Source organism: Bubalus bubalis, chromosome 13 (genome assembly GCF_019923935.1).
Source record: "Bubalus bubalis isolate 160015118507 breed Murrah chromosome 13, NDDB_SH_1, whole genome shotgun sequence".
NCBI lineage: Eukaryota > Metazoa > Chordata > Mammalia > Artiodactyla > Bovidae > Bubalus > Bubalus bubalis.
Window position 1 is genome coordinate 35,290,118 of NC_059169.1, and position 18,069 is coordinate 35,308,186.

An 18,069-nucleotide genomic window follows, 5' to 3' on the forward strand; every position below is an offset into this window, starting at 1 on the left:
GAATACTCATGTTAATTTGGTGGTACATTTTTTAATGTGTATGTTAGCTATATTATCACTTAATGAGGGTTTTATATTACTGGAAATTGGTAGGTAGTTCTTATGGTTATTTATACTTGCCCAATGTTAAACATATTCCAATTTTTAAATATCTTACTTTTGTTGACTTAGAGAAAATGTTTGTCCAGCACTTTTCATAGTTCTTTCTAACTATTTTTCCTCACAGAAAAGGGTTTCTGTATGAGAGGAGACATGTGCCCTTTTGATCATGGAAGTGACCCAGTAGTTGTAGAAGATGTCAATCTTCCTGGTATGCTGCCTTTCCCAGCACAGCCTCCTGTTGTTGAAGGACCACCTCCTCCTGGACTCCCTCCACCACCACCAATTCTTACACCCCCACCTGTGAATCTGAGACCCCCTGTGCCACCGCCAGGCCCATTACCACCCAGTCTGCCACCTGTCACAGGTGAGGAAATATGTTTGCCTATACTTATTATCTGCCCATTCATAGTCTTTTATAAAAATTAATAGTTTGATGCTTGCCTTTGTTAGAAGTATCTATAGTAATCCTATATATGCCTGCTAGAAATTAAGAGTAAGATACTCCCATTTGGAATATATTTTGTAGGCTAATGGGCTTCCAGGTGGCGCTAGCGGTAAAGAACTCACCTGCCAATGCAGGAGACATAAGAGACGCGGGTTCGATCCCTGGGTTGGGAGGATCCCTTGGAGGAGGTCATGGCAACCCACTCCAGTTTTATCACCTGGAGAGTCCCATGGACAGAGGAGCTGGCAGACTATGGTTCATAGGGTCGCAAAGAGTCAGAAGTGACTTAGCATGGCTTGGCTCAGCCAAACCCATGGTTTACTGTGGTTTAGGGTGACCCTGAATTATGTACGTCCCTAATGAATCCCAGCTGTCTATAGTCCTTTAGAGCTTAAGACAAACCTGTTTTGGAATACATTAAATGGATATTTTACCCTTGAAAACTATTTCAGTTGTAAGAGCTTGATTTTAAAGATACTATTATTTGATAAATGAGCATATCATGTTTGGATATACAATAACTTATTTTATTTGTTTGCTTCCAGATGATATTTCTTATTCTTTGGTTTTGACAGGACCACCACCTCCACTTCCTCCTTTGCAACCATCTGGCATGGATGCTCCCCCAAACTCTGCAACCAGCTCTGTTCCTACTGTAGTAACAACTGGCATTCATCACCAGCCACCTCCTGCTCCACCCTCTCTTTTTACTGCAGGTGCAGTTTTAGCCTTTCTATATTAATAATGTCATATAGGTTAGAGAAGAGTTTTAGGTGAGGGATTTAAAAATATGTAGAGACTGAATTGCTCTATCAGGTCTATTCTCACTAAAATTTTATGGAATAAAATGTAGACATGGTAAATGTACATTAAATATAAGTCCTCAGTTACGATTTTTAAAAAACGAAGTTTTTAACAGCATTTTATTTTTCTAAAACTACTTTTTAAAATACATATAAAATGTGAGTTATAAATTAGTAATATGTTTTTCTATTATCAGTATAAAAAATTACCAAATGGAGTTTTATAATTGTTTTTTAATTACAGTTTTTGTATTACCAGATACATATGACACAGATGGCTACAATCCTGAAGCCCCAAGCATAACAAACACTTCCAGACCAATGTATAGACACAGAGTGCATGCACAAAGGCCCAACTTGATAGGGCTCACATCAGGGGATATGGATTTGCCACCCAGAGGTACTATGATGAATCTTTTCTTCCTGTCATTTTCATAATATCAAGAGTGGCAAAACATTTAAAAAGAATAGTTGGTCTTGTGTTTATTAGGATTGAGTAAGGGATGTTGTTATGTTTGTTCCTTGGATTCTTTGGTCTCAACATGAAAGAAAAGGTAATATGTGGTACCCTATTTGTAGTACTGGTGATGTTTTATTCTGTCATCCATGGGGAAAGGACTTTCCCCAAAGTACTAATTTTCTAGCTTTTGGGAGGTATATTCTCTCATTTGTAGTCTTAATTGGTTCATTTAAAGTCTTAAGAATAATGCTTTAATTCCTAAAGATACATTCTTTCATAGTTTAGAAAATGAAATGAGCTGTGCAGACTTAATATTTGATATATATTTTATTTTTGTTTGCTTTGACATGTTAGAATTTGATGTTGATTTGCTTATATTTTAAGCAAAAAATTATATTTTAGACTGACTTGTTAGCTTTTAAAATTTTGTTAGAGGAGACAGACTTTTTATATAATTTCTGAATGGGAGAAGAATTTAGATTGGTCCACAAACCAGTGCAAGAAAAGTGCTATAAACGTTCAGAGGAGGAAGCATTCACCTTAATTTGAAAGACAGAGCATTTGCTACAGATATTTGACAATATTGTCAGACAGTATAGGAAATACTGTATAGACCAATAAAAATGTATCTTTTTTCCTATTTCAACTAACCTTTAAATCCCATTTTCTTTCTAGTCTTTCCTTACCATCTTTTATTTCTAATTAAAAAAAAAGTCACACATTATCAGTTGTGAATAAAGTCCAACTTATTTAACTAAGTAGGAGAAGGAAATGGCAACCCACTCCAGTGTTCTTGCCTGGAGAATCCCAGGGATGGCGGAGCCTGGTGGGCTGCTGTCTATGGAGTCTCAGAGAGTCGGACATGACTGAAGTGACTTAGCAGCAGTAGCAGCAGCAGCAGCAGCAGCAGTCCATACCTAATGTGGTTTAGTAAACTTGTTTACTTATGCTTTGCACTTTTTTATTTGTTCATTAGAAACTGTCAGATCCTAAACATCTGTCTTGAGTGTTCAGAGAACTTTTTGTGATGGAGTGAGGAACATTTAAATTTATACCCAGTTTAACTTACATCCTATGAGGTCATAGGACAACATTTCATGTAGATGCCCCTTTTCCCCAACAAAAAGTCTCCTAGAGGCATTTTAATGACTTTTGTTAAGAACAACAACAGAAAAAGAATTTTTTTAACAATTTTTATGTCAGAGTTATAAGATGGCTTGTAATTGAAAAGTAGCCAGTTAAGATTGTGGCTGTTCATTGTATTAATATTGACTCATCCCCTGAGTGTCTTCTACCTGACTAGTTTGGAGTAAAACCACTTCCTTCTTTCGGTCATGACTTAGCACTCATTTTCTTTCATTATACCAGTATTCTTTGCTCTTACTAGAACCTCTGAAGCATCAAATCATCTCTTTCTTACCTTGTGGCTTTCCACTATAGATCAATATTGGACCCATCCCAAATCTTGGTCAGTTTTTTTTTTGTTGGTGGTGGTGATTGAGGGAAGACAGAAGGGATCAAATCCTTTGAACATAAATCTTAACCATGTAGAAGTTGGAATTATGGTCATCTCAGCTCCACATGCATATAGTTAGAAGTTACAGGAAATGGCTTGCTGAGATATGGCTTGCTGAGATATAAATGTCTGGTATGCCTACTTAGAAATTTGAATGCCTTTTCTCATAGAATCATTATACATAGTGATTATTTTAGTACTATTCTTTTAGATATTTTGTGTACTGTTTTTGTAAGCTGGTTCAGGAATACATTCTCCATAAATTGTTTTTATGTACTAGATAACTGATTTAGCAAACCATTTAAACTGAGGGTTACCTGTACTTCTATTTCCTTATCTTTTTCAGTCTTTCCCCCCAAAAATGTTCTCGGCTGTTGCCTATTTAGTTTGAAATTTACTGGCCTGGATTGTGAGATATACATAATTAAAAGTTTATAATATTGTTCATTATGTAATTATTATACATTTATAATAGCCTGCAGATGGCCTCATTTGAATTTGTCACAGACTATTATGTGCAAACTATTCTTATGCTTCGTACTTAAAGCTTCATAGGAAATTATTGTTATTAAGCAAATGGAAAAACTTTAGGCCTTTTGCTGCCTTGGAATTACTAAAAAAGTGACCTCGAGGCCTGCTAATTGTTCATTCTAGATTCTAAGGCAGTGGAAAACTTGCTAGACACTCTTGTTTGGATATAGATAGGTAGGAAGAAGGGCTCAGTAGTTTTCATCAACAAAACTAGTGCTGAAAATTTTAAGCAGAAAAACAATTTATTAAAAAGATACTGGGGGGAAACAGAATACATGCAACTAAAAGACACATTTGCTAATTGTATATCAAGAGGAACTTGCTTCTGTGTGTTTATTAACACCTCTCTTTTAAATAAATAATAATGAAAGAGAATATGAGTGAGAGAATACAGATGAGTTGGAGCAAACACATCACTGTCTTTCTTAATGAACCTTCAGATAAAGAACATATTAAAGTAGAAAAGGATATTGAATAGCTTAAAGACTTTATAAAAGGGCTAGTGAACAAACATGTTTGGGAGGCAGTAATAAGGCCAGAAATTGTGTTGCAAAAATGGTCCTGTGAAGATACCACTAGGCAAAGAAAATACAGTTTGTCCTGTGAATGCCTGCAGTGCCAGATGCTGGATGTTTCTACCTGATATGCTGAAGAGATGTAGGATAAGTCAGAGTTAGTCAGAAAAAGCGGGTTGATAAAGTACGTATAGCCTGTTGATACTTTTGTGAAACCAGAAGATATTTTTGATTAGAACAGAGGGAGTAAGGGATGTCAGAGGGAATAGGAGGTCAATTACAGGCGTTTGAAAAATTATAGAAGAGATGATGGTAGCTAGACTTACAGTAGTAACACTGGGAAGTAAAAGATTTAAGTTCAGTGGAAAGAATTGACAACACCTATAACTTATTGATTTGGGGACTTAAAATAGGGCTAATGGAGATGGTAAAATGAAAGACACCAGGTTTCTGCTTTTGGATAATTGGGCAGATGATACTTTTATTCATTGAGAGAAAGAATCGATTTGGTAGGAAGACCTGCTTGGAAATTATAGTGGTAGCCATGAGAAAGACTGTACTGGAACAGATCCAGAATTCTTTTGGTTACATGTGTTTAGAGATACTCAGGAAAGGATTTAAATAACCAATTTATGCAGTTCCTTTTTAAAAAGGAATTTTAAATATATATTTTTTTCTATGTGGACTAAGGTTAGCATGTTTTAAACTTGAGCGTCGTTTGGGAATAACAGGTTAAATGTAGTTGTGTTTGTCAAACTCTTAAAAGTGTGTAAAATATTGGAAGTAGTTTGCAGTTTACAGTTCTTTTGCAATGCATTTCAATCTTTTGAATCTTTACCTTTTAAAATTTAACATAATTTTATTATGTTAATTTGCTGATGTTTAAATAAGCAGCTCATTTCAGTCGCAATTCAAAGTTGTTGATTCTTAAGGTCATTGCACTAGTGTTAAATTTTGAATCTTATAGGTTGTGCATTTGATTTCAAAACTATAAACTTAGAGTTCCAAGATGATTTGTTTATTATTAATTTGACATATGAGAATTACTGATTCTTCTTAAGTGTGAAAGGAATTCAAAGTAAATTAAAATCACTTAGATTACTGTATTTAGATGTACATTTTTTTCTGTTTCTTCTAAAATGTATATTTGGACAAAAAGCCAGAACTTTGTTTTTAATGTAAATTTAAGAATGTGGCTATGATTAACAGAAAATATTAATCTTTGCTTCCTTTTCTTTTGTTTCAAACAGAAAAGCCTCCTAATAAAAGCAGTATGAGGATAGTAGTGGATTCAGAGTCAAGGAAAAGAACCATTGGTTCTGGGGAGCCTGGAGTTCCTACAAAGAAGACTTGGTTTGATAAGTAAGCTGGCAGAGGAAATTGAGGAATTTTATTGTACTGTGATTTTTAGGATCATTGCAGTATTATTGTGGCAGTAATAGTGGTCTCTTTCAAAGTAAAATTTATTCTGTAGGGAGTCCCCAACTAAAGTATATAGTATCTGTTTTCTAAAAGTGTGTATGTTAGTCGTCTGGTACTTGGAAGGTACATGCTTACAGAAATGGTGTGGTGGTTAGCATATTGTTTTTCCTCTTTGTACCTACCTACCCCCAAAAACCCAACCCTTAGAGATGTTGTTGAATACTAGCTATTTAAGGGATAGTCATGAGCCTGCTATTAGGGAAGAAATGGGAGGAGGCTTTAGCATGTGGGCGATTCCTGTAAAGAGTTAGAAAGCAGTCTTTGGTGGGGGCAGGGGAGATAGGATGGGCACCGAAGTTGTTGAGGAAGGGCTTCAGAGAAGCAGATAGAGAATCAGAATGTTAGTGTATGTGTTGGATGATTCATTTACAATTTAGCATGTTTGAGGAAAGACTAGGATTACATTTTTAGAGCTTTAACGTATGTTTATTAATGGATAATATATAGTTCTGGCTCTGCCTTTAATTCTCTGATTTAAAGCAAGTATTATAACCTCCCTGGGCCACAGTTTTGTCCCTGTGTCTTCAAGTGTCAAGTGTATGGTCTGTTGTTCGCCACATTTTGTTTTAATTGGAACGAGATCAAGACAGTGATTTCTTACTTTTAATCAGTATTTGAAAATAGGAATTATTTTGATAAGGTAGCTTTTCCTGAAATGGTGCAAATGGTGAAATGGTTATATAGGCAAATTGACTGAAAGAGGGTAGACCTTTCCTGCTGAAAATTTTAAGCAGGCGTAGAATAGAAGTGGGAAGGAACAAATGGTCTGGAAGAACCTTTCTTACTTGGCTTCTGTGAAAGATAAGAACACTACTTATTTGGAAACTTCATTTTTTAAGGAAAAAAAGTATAAATTTCCTTTATCACCTAGCAATTTCAATTTTGAAAAGAAAATTGAACTTAAGTTGCAAAACTTGATTCCTTTGTACTTGATAAGCATCAGAATTTATAAATAAATGTATTAATTAACTTGATTTTTGTTACAGACCAAATTTTAATAGAACAAACAGCCCAGGCTTCCAGAAAAAGGTTCAGTTTGGAAATGAAAATACCAAACTTGAACTTAGAAAAGTTCCTCCAGAATTAAATAATATCAGCAAACTTAATGAGCATTTTAGTCGATTTGGAACCTTGGTTAACTTGCAGGTAAGAGCTATGAGGTGATTCTGTTGTCTTTGCTTAATTTAGAGAGGAAATCTTAATATAGTAAAAAGAAATACTTTTACAAGAAAATATTATGGAAATTTTGGTAATATTCTAAATTTAGAAAATTGGATATGAAATGAAACTTTGTATTTTAGAAAAATGTGATTTTGAATAACATATTTACTTTGAAAAGGCAAGAGGCTTGATTGATCATATTATATACTTTTTACCTAATAGAGGTTATCATAAAATTACAGCAAAGTTAAATAGCCACAGTGGTAAAGTCTAATCTTACTATAGTTTTCATTTCCTTAGTTTCACTTTAGCAGAAGGCTTTAGTCACATTTATTTTTGCTGCCTCTAAGATGGCACATATCTAACAGATACTTTGGGGGCCCAAATATCTAATTAGTTTAAACATTTACTTTTTCCTCTACTGCTTTTGAATGTCTTTTAAGATAAATAACTGTAATTTGTATTTGATTTCACCTAAAATTAGACCTTGGCTTAGGTATATGTTATTTGTGAGATTATTTTGTATTGAGTTTATATTATGGGATATGTTGAAAGTGTTGAAATAATGTTGGGCTTCTTTTCCAGTTTGTATGGCTTTCTTTTCAACTAAAACAATAATTTCCCATAATCTGATAAGAATAGATGTTAGAGAGTACAGCTTAAGTTGGTATTTTGGAAAATTTTGTGGTGTTGCCCTTTAAAAAATAATATTATTAAGTAATAGATGAGAAAATGCATGCTTGCTTAGGGTCAGTCAGTAGAGATTTCTACAGATTTAATGAAAATATTTTCAGCTCTCTGTCTTCCTCATGTATCTGCATGATATTATTACATTATTGGTAACAGCTTACCATGTATTATTTTTGATTTTTTGTTTTGTATTTCTGTATGTATCTACCAATAAATTAGTATGCAAGCTTACAAATATATATGTATTTAAAAGTATGTGGGTCCTTGTTGTGGGTCCTGAGCATACATATTACCCTGTAGTAATTTAACATTATTTGGACTATCTCTAAATATCTTTTTATGGCAGTTCAATTTGATCTACCGCCTGTAGATCTAGACTTCGAAAAATTATTTTCCTTACCCAATTAACTACATTAGTAATATTAAATTTAAATAAATTTAAAGCTGAGTATCTCACTATTATCTCAGTTTTTTTCTTTAATTTATATTTTTTCAATTTGTATTTCCTCAGTTACTGTTGGGATTGTTATCTCCTTACAGGTCCTTTTGCTGTATCTGTATCCCATTTGCCTTATTATTTATAAAATATATATTTTGAAAAGTTAGTTTCAAAAAACCCTATAGCTTTATCCTAATTGAACACACCACCATCACCTGCCCCGTGTACAATCCCCGCCCCACCATTTTATATGAATTACTGTTTAATTCTTAACAACTACAGAGTGGGTATTGTTATCCAGAACCAGGTTGTTTGATTCAGGGTCTGTGTGCTTAATCCCTATTTTGTATTGCTTTGCCTCACCAGTAGTTTATAGAACAATTTCGAAAGTGCTGGTATTATTGAACACTAAAAAGCCTTGGATCTGTTAATACTACTTATTCATTGTATGGGTCTAAAGAATTGCATACTTTTTGAGTCGTAGTTTCCTTATGTGTAAAATATAATTGTTGCTATTGTTTTGTAGATTTCCCCCCTTCCTTATCTAAGATTTATTTGTGTGTGCTCTTGCAAATATTTCTGTGAGAATTAACCAGTTTGGACAATTTTACAGATTGATTTTTCTGTAATTTTTAGTTAGAGATCATTCCTTTGAAAATAGTTTACTTCCCTCTTTTGACTCTACATCACTCACTGACATAAGTATTATTTCCCATAGCATTAATATTGAGGGTAAGAAGTGAAACATTTTGAGTGCTTGTATATAACCTTTGTGCAATGAGCATTCTCTCCTAAATGTTATTTAGAGGAGGCTGATTCTATTCTGAGTGGTCCACAGTTACCATTTCTTCTTGAGTGAAAGTAGACTGTGGTAATAATCTCGATATAAGGTAGTATAAAGATAGACTGTAACTTGGAAGGACTAGTATTTCATTTCCTGAGGCATTTTACTATATAAAGCAACTGATTCATTTGCAAATTCGCTGTGCTTAATATTTTAAATCTTAGGTTGCCTATAATGGGGATCCTGAAGGTGCCCTTATCCAATTTGCAACATACGAAGAAGCAAAGAAAGCTATATCAAGTACAGAAGCAGTACTAAATAATCGCTTTATTAAAGTTTACTGGCACAGAGAAGGAAGCACCCAACAGTTGCAAACTACTTCTCCAAAGGTAAGAGAAATTTGTGTGAAAGTAAATGCTTTTCTTATGAAAGAAAAGCATTTGGCATAGTGTTTTTTAAAAGGAGGGGCATGTAGTCAGGTAGACTTGAGTTCAGATCCTGCCTGGCTCTACCATTGTTAACTGTATGTAGGTTTGAGCAAGTTACTTAACTTCTCTAACCTGCTCTTTCATTTTGTTATTACATTCATCCCTAGTTTAGGAAGTCATGAGATGATACATATAAAATATAGAACCATCCCTTAAAGTGGGAGATACTCCAGTATGTAGTACCTGTTTGTATTCTAGAAACTCATACTAGGAGTTCATAATGGAAATCCTTCATTCTCTCTTCCTTTTTTCTCTTTTTCTTTCTTTTAATCAGGAAGTCAATCAATATATAAAGTTTAATTGCTTGTAGAAGTGTACTATAGCACCTTATTTTTCTATTTAGCTTTCTTCTGTTAATTAAAGAGAGACGAAAGATACTGAAGGGTAGATTTTGATTTTTTCCTCTACTTTATAAATATTTTTTTGTATCTTTGGACATGTATGGGGAACTTGTATGAAGGAAGGAATTTGGCAGGTGATTAGGCTTTGATTATAAGCTGCACTTTTAAAACTGCATGGGCAACTTAGTGACAGAATAACGAAGGTTACTTTCCCTGCTCATGAACTAATCAGCGCGTTTAACACTTTTTTCTTCTTCTGAGGTAATGCAGCCTTTAGTTCAGCAGCCCATTTTGCCTGTTGTGAAGCAGTCAGTCAAAGAGCGGTTGGGTCCGGTACCTTCAAGTACTATTGAACCAGCAGAAGCCCAGAGTGCCAGTTCAGACCTTCCTCAGGTAAATGAAAAATCTTATTGTGCCTGTCACATGATAGATAGGTTCTCAGTCTATTAGTTTCCCTTGGTGATCTGAATTTTAATTAATTGTATGGGTGTGTGTATGTGTATATATATATATATGTGTGTGTGTGTGTGTGTGTGTGTATACTTATACAGAAATATAGTCTGTATTTGAACAGCACCTGTAAAAAATTTTTTTACCATTACCATAACATTTTTACGGACTACTTTTCCTGTAGTATTTGAATCTTAAATTCTTTTCTCTAGCTAATACTTACTTATGAGAAAGAGTTCTTTTTCACTTCATAGAGGAGAAAAACTGCCTAAAAAGTAAAGTTTTAGTATATTAAATCTTATTTTTCCATCATCTTTTACTTCATTAGACTCCTGTTCCAGACATAATTATGCAGTAGACTGAACTGAAAGCTTTTGGGAAGGGAAGGCTTAAAAGCTTCAAGTTACTTAATGCAGCTCTCTCAGAACTTTGCATCACTTATTCCTGATTCTCAAGTTCTCTTCTCCATATGTCATTCCCTTCCCACTCCCTTCCACACTCGAGTGGCAGTTTCTTGTTTCCACACCCTCAGTCTCTGAAACTTAACTTTCTTTTGTCTACAGATGTTTCAACATTTGCTGTGTAAGATAGTTAGGATGTAGTATCCTACTTAGCTAATGGATGCCACCTGATTAAAATAGTCTTCGCAGGTTATTCCTGAAGAGTAAGACATTGAGATTTTATAAAAACACGCAGAATGTAAATTAGTAAATTATTAGATACTAAATAACAAACAACCCTCCAATCCTGCTATCTCAAATCATCACCAAATACTGTGTATACTGGCTGTAAAACAAACATACTATAGGAAAGAATGGCATTTGCTTTAAGCTGAAGAAGCAGGCGCATTTTTAACTACTCTAATATTTAGAATGTACAAACTTTCTACTTGTCAACATAGGATTCTAAGAATTTATGATTCTGTATCAGTGAAAGGGACTTTAGCAAACCACCTGCCTATGTGACAGGCACAATAATTTTAAAATTATTTAAAAACTTCTTTATATAATCATTTTCCGTGATCGAGTAATACTGTATACTGTTTACTGTATACTGTTTATTTTTCCAAACACATTTTCTTTCTGTCTCTGTCTTTGCAAATGGCCCAAGGTTTTGTTATTAATATCAGTGTACTTATAGTCAGAATATGTTAGTAGAATGAGAATGTTCAAAATCCCTACAGACTTATATATGTTTGGGGAAACACTGAATATGTCCATTTTAATTTTTTTAGAATGTAACTAAGTTATCTGTGAAGGACAGGTTGGGTTTTGTATCAAAGCCATCTGTTTCAGCAACTGAAAAGGTAAGAATAGCATGATGTGTGTGTCTTGGCTTCATAAATGTTTTCAGGTGGCATCTTAATTTTTTAATTTTTTTCATGGTTCCAAACTCTTGCTTCTTAATAGTATCTGTATCTTTTATTCCTAACTTTTTGCTTTCCATTTGCTGAAAAAGAAAAATATTTGCCTACCTCTTTTTACTTTTTGCATCAGCATTTTAATACTTGCCGCTCACTGTATTTCCTTATGCTCCATTCTTTTTGTTTTTTCACTTACTATTTTTTCTTTAGAGATATTGTACATTTTAATTTTAAACCTCTGATAACCTTATAGAAAGGGCCATGAATTAGGAACTTTACCTGAGTTTGAGCTCTGGCTCTTCACTTACTAACTGCATGTCTTTGGGCAGTGCGCTTAATCTTTCTGAACCCTTTTCCTCATCAATAAGTGGTGATGGTTATATTTGTCTTTCTCTTGAGGTTTTATGAGGATTAAATAAAATATTATTTAAGAGTATTTTGTAAATTGGAAAGAATGGTGTAAATAAGTTTTTTAAGACAACAGCTATTGTGTATAGTGTAACGATGCAGTTAGTCTTTTTTTTTTTCAAATGAGGGGAGCAAATGCTGACTAAATTAAGAGCATTTTTGGACCTGTCTTATAGTTCTGTGCAGATATATTAATTTTTTGTTTAGGTGTGAGTGAATGGCCCTGATCTTTAGTCTTTTTTTGAGGTACGTGGAATCACAGAATATTAGAATTGGATAATCTTTCTTATTTCTTTATCCTAACCTTAAAGGAAGGTAAGGCCCCACAAACTTTATGGTTGACCTATACACTGTGAGTTACTGAGCTAAGACTGGAACCTGGATCTTCTATTTCTAGTCCCTGGCTCTTTCCATTATGAAGATTACGGAGGAAATTGACATTATAGATAATTAGAACGTCTCATGAAATAGCTGACCTGCTCTCTTCACTGGTTCTTCAGTATATTATTTCCATATTTACTGTGTTAAACTTTGTCAGTTCTGGAAATTTGAATATGAATCTCATTCTGAATATCACATTTTCCTCTTGGATACCTCAGCATTACTTTAGGCATAAAATGCCTAAAATGATTCATTATTTCCTCTGTAAAGTAGCATCTTCTCCTAGCCACCCACCTCTGGGAGTGATGGCACCATTTTCATGTTGTGCAGTCTAGAAGCTTTAGAGTCATCCACTTGTGTTTGTAGGTCTCTGCCACCTTCAGTTCCCTGACCTCTGGGCTGGCACCTGCTCTTAATTTACACTGCCACCATCCTACCCTCAGACTTTCTTTAACTCCTTATAGAAACTTAAATAATTTTCTCAGCTAAATGACTTTGCTGGATTAATAACTCATCATACCTCAATTATTCTGGTTCTGTTACCTCTGCTTTAGGTCTTCCTTTCTACCCTAATAAGCCCTTTTCTGCTCATTGTCTCTTGCTATTTTCTGCCTCTTTTATCTTCTTTTTGGTGGTGGTTTTTCTGGAGTGTATTTCCCTCTGCCTAACAGAATTCTAGTTCTAGTCATTCTTCTAAAAATTGAAAATCTCTCTAACCTCTACTGTGAAATCTCCAGATTTTTCCATATATGCCCCTCTGCCCCTGCCTGAATCTGTGTGGCTTAGTCTATGCTACTAAATTTAGCAGTGTCTGATATTTACTTTGATTATTTTTATCCTCTGATACTAAGTAAGTAAGGAATAAGACAACAATATAAGGATCGTTACCCTTAGTATGCATGCATGCATGCGTGCTAAGTCGCTTCAGTCGTGTCCGACTCTGTGTGACCCCATAGATGGCAGCCCACCAGGCTCCCCCATCCCTGGGATTCTCCAGGCAAGAGTACTGGAGTGGCTTGCCATTTCCTTCTCCAATGCAGGAAAGTGAAAAGTGAAAGTGAAGTCTCACAGTCGTGTCTGACTCCTAGCGACCCCATGGACTGCAGCAGTACTGAACAATTCTGGAGAGGTCTACAACCCTGATTATGTTTAGGATCTGTTATGTTAAGACTTGTACTCTAAAATTAAAGTGTACTAATTACCACTTTTACAAAACTTTTCTAGTATGTTTTCCTACTTGTTCTCATTATTTTTTAACATGTTTTATATAGCTTTAGATAAAAAGTGTACAGATTTGGAATTGATAGTATAAATTTGCTAATATAGTTAGCATTAACTTAATTTATGAAAAATCACTAATGGTAGTGGGCTATTTATAAAAGAAAATTACTCAGCAAAGATTGTAATGAATCTTCTAAGGAAAGAAATTATTTACCAGTATGTAACTTCCAGGCTTCAGTGAACCTGTTTACAGAATAGCATTTTGTTTTTGCTTATTCTTTGTTATTTCTGTTCCTAGTCAGTAGGGATTTTTGTGTAGTAATCCTTAGAGCTCAGTGATACAGAGAAGTCTTAGGGAAGAGTAGGAGAATGTTCATCAAATGTTATTTAAATTTTTAAAAATTGAAGGCAGGCAAAAACTCAAACCTTGAATCTAAACAGTAATTTCTGTCATTGTTAAGGCAAATAAGTGCACAAATATAAAATTTTATCCCCTACCTCTTGTAATAGCCAATAAACCCTTTAGTGATTCTTTGTTAATCTAAGACTGCATGTGAGAGGGCTAAGAAAGAGGAAACTTAAAACCTGATTTTTGCTGCTATATTAAGATACTAGTGATCAATAAAATGATGCCCGAATGCCTCAGCTTACTATAGAGAGATTTATGAAGAATAAAATTGGCATTTGCTTTAGAAACGTGTGAGAACTAGCTTATTGAGAGTGTGGCTTTGAGTCATCTTAACTATGTTTCTTTTGTGTTTGATTTTAACTTGGCACCAATTATTAAAAAATGATACTTGGATGACTTAATTTGTAATAACCTTCTTTTGCAGTAAGTCATTTTTACAAAATACTTTTTTTCCCTATTTTTATCCATGAGAAAAATCTGTTTTTTTTTATAAGTACTAATAATAGTCATGGCTTGTAATATTTTATATGGGAAATGAATAAGGAGGTATTAATAGATTATAACCTCTATTTTATTGAAGAATTGGCTTTTATCTTGAAAGTAAGAAGTATTAGTGATGTATATATTTCAACAACAAAGGGTATGATACTTTTCAACTCATCTTACGAATTCAACAAAAACTTTGATATCAGACCTGACAAGTGTATTACAAGAAAGGAAAATTACAAGCCAATATCTCATGAACGTAAACACAGAAGTCCTAAATACGATTTTAGCAAGTGTGCATTGGTAATAGAAAGAATACACTTTGACCAGGTAGCATTTATTCCAGAAATGCAAGGTTGATTTAACATTTGAAAATCAGTTTATTTCACCATATTAACAAAATAAAAGATTGAGGGAAGGAATGGGGTAGATATTGAAGGGAGGGGAACCGGACCCCATGTGATTATTTCAGTAGGAAAAAAACATGTGATAAAATTATTTAGTCACATTACACATTTTGGAAATTAGTAATAGAAATAAATTTCCTTAATTTTGACAAAGTATATCTGCAAAAAAACCGCAAAAAAACCCTACAGCTAACATTATTTGTTAATGGTGAAATACTGAATACATTCCCCCAAGATCAGGAAGAACAAAGGGTGTCCACTCTTGTCACTTTTTCCCAGTAGTATAGGGCCTAACCATATAATAAAGCAGGAAAATAAATGGCGTAAATGTTGGAAAGGGAGAAACAGAACTATGTTTACTCATAGATGATATGGTTATATATGTAGAAAATCCAAAAGAATTCACAAACAACTTGAATTAATAAGTGTATGCAGCAAGGTCACTAGAAATAAAGTCAATATGTAAAAATACGGCATATGCAGAAACCCTTTCAAAAATAGAGATGTGGTTGTTTAGAAAGGCTACTATGTTTTGATTATATTCTTAGAACTGTAGCATCATTTTCTGTTGGGTTTGTTACTTCCCTCCACTGGTTTCATTTTTAACAGATTTTCTTTTGTCACAAGTCTATTTTTATCTTTTGAAAAATGCAAGTATTTTTTGTTATTCGAACACTTACTATCTAAACTCTGAAACCAAATAGCTTCAGATAGTGAGCAACATTTGTAACTTCACTGTTTGTAAGATATTTTATTTTCACATTTCTACACCTCTGAAATTGGGCTGTATCTTATAGTTGTTGATGTTTATGGTTATAATTGGCAGCCTTTTCCTTTAGTAGGGTTATATTAAATGACTTCCTAGTCAGTGGTGTCTTAAACTCAGTGAAATAAATACGTTAGCTCATGTTCTGTTTTTACAGAAGGAAGTTCCTGGACAAAACAAGGAAGTGATATAGGAATACAGAAATCTTCTTGTTGTCAGATGATTTTATTAACCCTGAAACACTACACCTTAGTCTGATATCTGGTATTAATAACAATACTTTGAAAGGGAGAATTCTCTACTCCTTGAAATTGGAGAAGTGCTTAGTTAAATTACATGGATTGCTTTACTTCTGGCTTTCTTATAGCTCTTATGATAATATATCATTTGAAAGGACAAAATAGTATTATAATATTGTTTCCAAGTTTATTTGAATATAGAAATCTTTTTGGGTCACAGCTTTTCAACTGTTACAGAACCGTCATGATGAAGATGGTTTATGAAACGCTCCAACTTTTGCTTCAGCAGATCATCTTATGTTTCTCCCTTTCGACAGTGTTTGTCTCACCCTTACATGTTCATACAGCTTGACATTGCGTAGTGTGGTAAGGTAGCATGATGGAATAGTGACAAGTTAGACAGTGAACTAAATCCACGTCCATTTTGTATTTTACTGAGTGCAACCATTTCATATTTGTTAGTGATACCTTGAGTGTTTTCATTACTGAAGAAAATTATCAAATTTTGAACATATCAACTACTGTAAAAATCCTTTATTTTTAAACATCAGTTGTGCTGTATGGAGGTAGTATAATTACAGTATTCTAGATTTTTTTTTTTATTTTGAAGCTATGACATTCTTGAATACTTAGAATAGTGATGAGTTGCTTAAGCTTTGTGATGTTCCCTAATCTAATTTCATGATAAAATATTAGAAAGTCATGTCCAGATCTTTTAGTAGTCAGAAAATAGGACTCGTTTTCTCATTGATACTCTTGTACTTACGTAGTTCTTCTGACTTCTTTTAGGTCATGACTTTGAAAGCTGTGTTTTTTCCTTTGGAAAGTTACACAGTCTCACATGTTTCATGTTTAGGTTTTATGGCATTCATAGATCTCTTTGAAGGGATCTCTAAACTCCTTCCCAAGAACCAGTAATCAACCACTCTCTGGAACCTACAACTTTCTGTTTCTTTTGGAAGATAAAAAAGGCAGCCTGACACTTTAATGTTCTTGAATTGATCTTTGTGAGGAAAAGATTGTTCACTCTGATCTACCATCACTTCATTTTAATTTAGTGCAAAAGTGTTTATTGAGTACTTGCTTTGTGTCTGGCGCTGTTCTAGGCACTGAAGATACAGCAGTGAGCCATGTTAAAAAACAAATCCTTACTCTAATGGAATGAATCTTTGTGTTTATGAGGACATTAGACACTATCAGGTTGAACTTTCTTATTTAATGAGCAAAATGAGGCCCAAAAAGGTTCCTGAACTCACCCATGGTTTCATAATTAGTTGGTAGCAAGGTTTAGGTACTGGAAGAAGCACAAAGAAAAGAAAGACATGGTTTATGTTTCAGGGCTTTTACAGTAAGGACAGGGAAGAGAGATTGAGAGAGAAATATAAATTAAAGTATCATCAGGTCATTTTTACTAAATATTTTAATAGGAATATTATTTCATAGAGGAACCTAGGTAGAAGAAATAAGTGATTAAGACTTTGCAGAGATCTTGAATGGTTGTGCTAAACCTGAGCTGAATTAAAGGGAATAAGGTCCCTTAAAGAAAAAGGAGTAATGCTAATGCTGGCAAAGAAATGGAGAAGACAAAGCAATAAGGTTAATGTCAGAAATGTCAATTATAAATGATCATTTTAAATTATTTTCAGGACATAATTCCTCCTCTGCTGTGCTCTTGTGTACAGTTTATCTTTAGTCCCTAGGAATACTAGTAATGTGTTCAGCAACTAATATTTTATCAGTGTTATAGTAATACCACCAGTGTTTTATTGATTTGAAGTTTTTATATGTTTGTTTTTTGCTTTTTTCCTGAAGGTATATGATATTACTTAGCTTATCCCCCACTCATACTCTTCCGTTCAAGATGTTAAATGTGACTTAGTTACTGTTACTATATAAGTACTTTTAGTTCAGTGTGCTAAATTTTGACAGGAGTGCTTTAAAGTTGAGTTTTGAAGGAAATAGGACTCAGGAGATCATGACTACTTGATACATTTTTTGAAAAATTGAATTTGTATTGGTAGGTATTGTCTACATCTACTGGCTTAACAAAAACGGTGTATAATCCAGCTGCTTTGAAGGCTGCACAAAAAACCTTACTTGTTTCTACTTCTGCAGTTGATAATAATGAAGCACAGAAAAAAAAGCAGGTAAGTATAGTTAGTAGTGTACAGTATTTGCATAT

The 18,069-nt window shown here is 33.9% G+C and overlaps 1 protein-coding gene across 19 annotated transcripts in view; it reads left to right on the forward strand.

The window, feature by feature from the left end:
- Nucleotides 1-18,069, forward strand: part of RBM26 (RNA binding motif protein 26) — a 79,857-nt gene that overhangs the window by 36,043 nt on the left and 25,745 nt on the right. For 9 of the 19 annotated variants that reach the window (XM_044927185.2, XM_044927176.2, XM_025262705.3 and 6 more), the window contains 9 exons: nucleotides 227-466; nucleotides 1,093-1,263; nucleotides 1,595-1,750; nucleotides 5,623-5,734; nucleotides 6,841-7,000; nucleotides 9,153-9,317; nucleotides 10,019-10,150; nucleotides 11,442-11,513; nucleotides 17,909-18,034. In XM_044927185.2, coding sequence (XP_044783120.1) covers nucleotides 227-466; nucleotides 1,093-1,263; nucleotides 1,595-1,750; nucleotides 5,623-5,734; nucleotides 6,841-7,000; nucleotides 9,153-9,317; nucleotides 10,019-10,150; nucleotides 11,442-11,513; nucleotides 17,909-18,034 — 1,334 coding nt within the window. The remainder of the gene's footprint in view (nucleotides 1-226; nucleotides 467-1,092; nucleotides 1,264-1,594; nucleotides 1,751-5,622; nucleotides 5,735-6,840; nucleotides 7,001-9,152; nucleotides 9,318-10,018; nucleotides 10,151-11,441; nucleotides 11,514-17,908; nucleotides 18,035-18,069) is intronic. The other 10 variants (XM_044927180.2, XM_044927182.2, XM_044927178.2 and 7 more) reach the window with 9 other exon arrangements.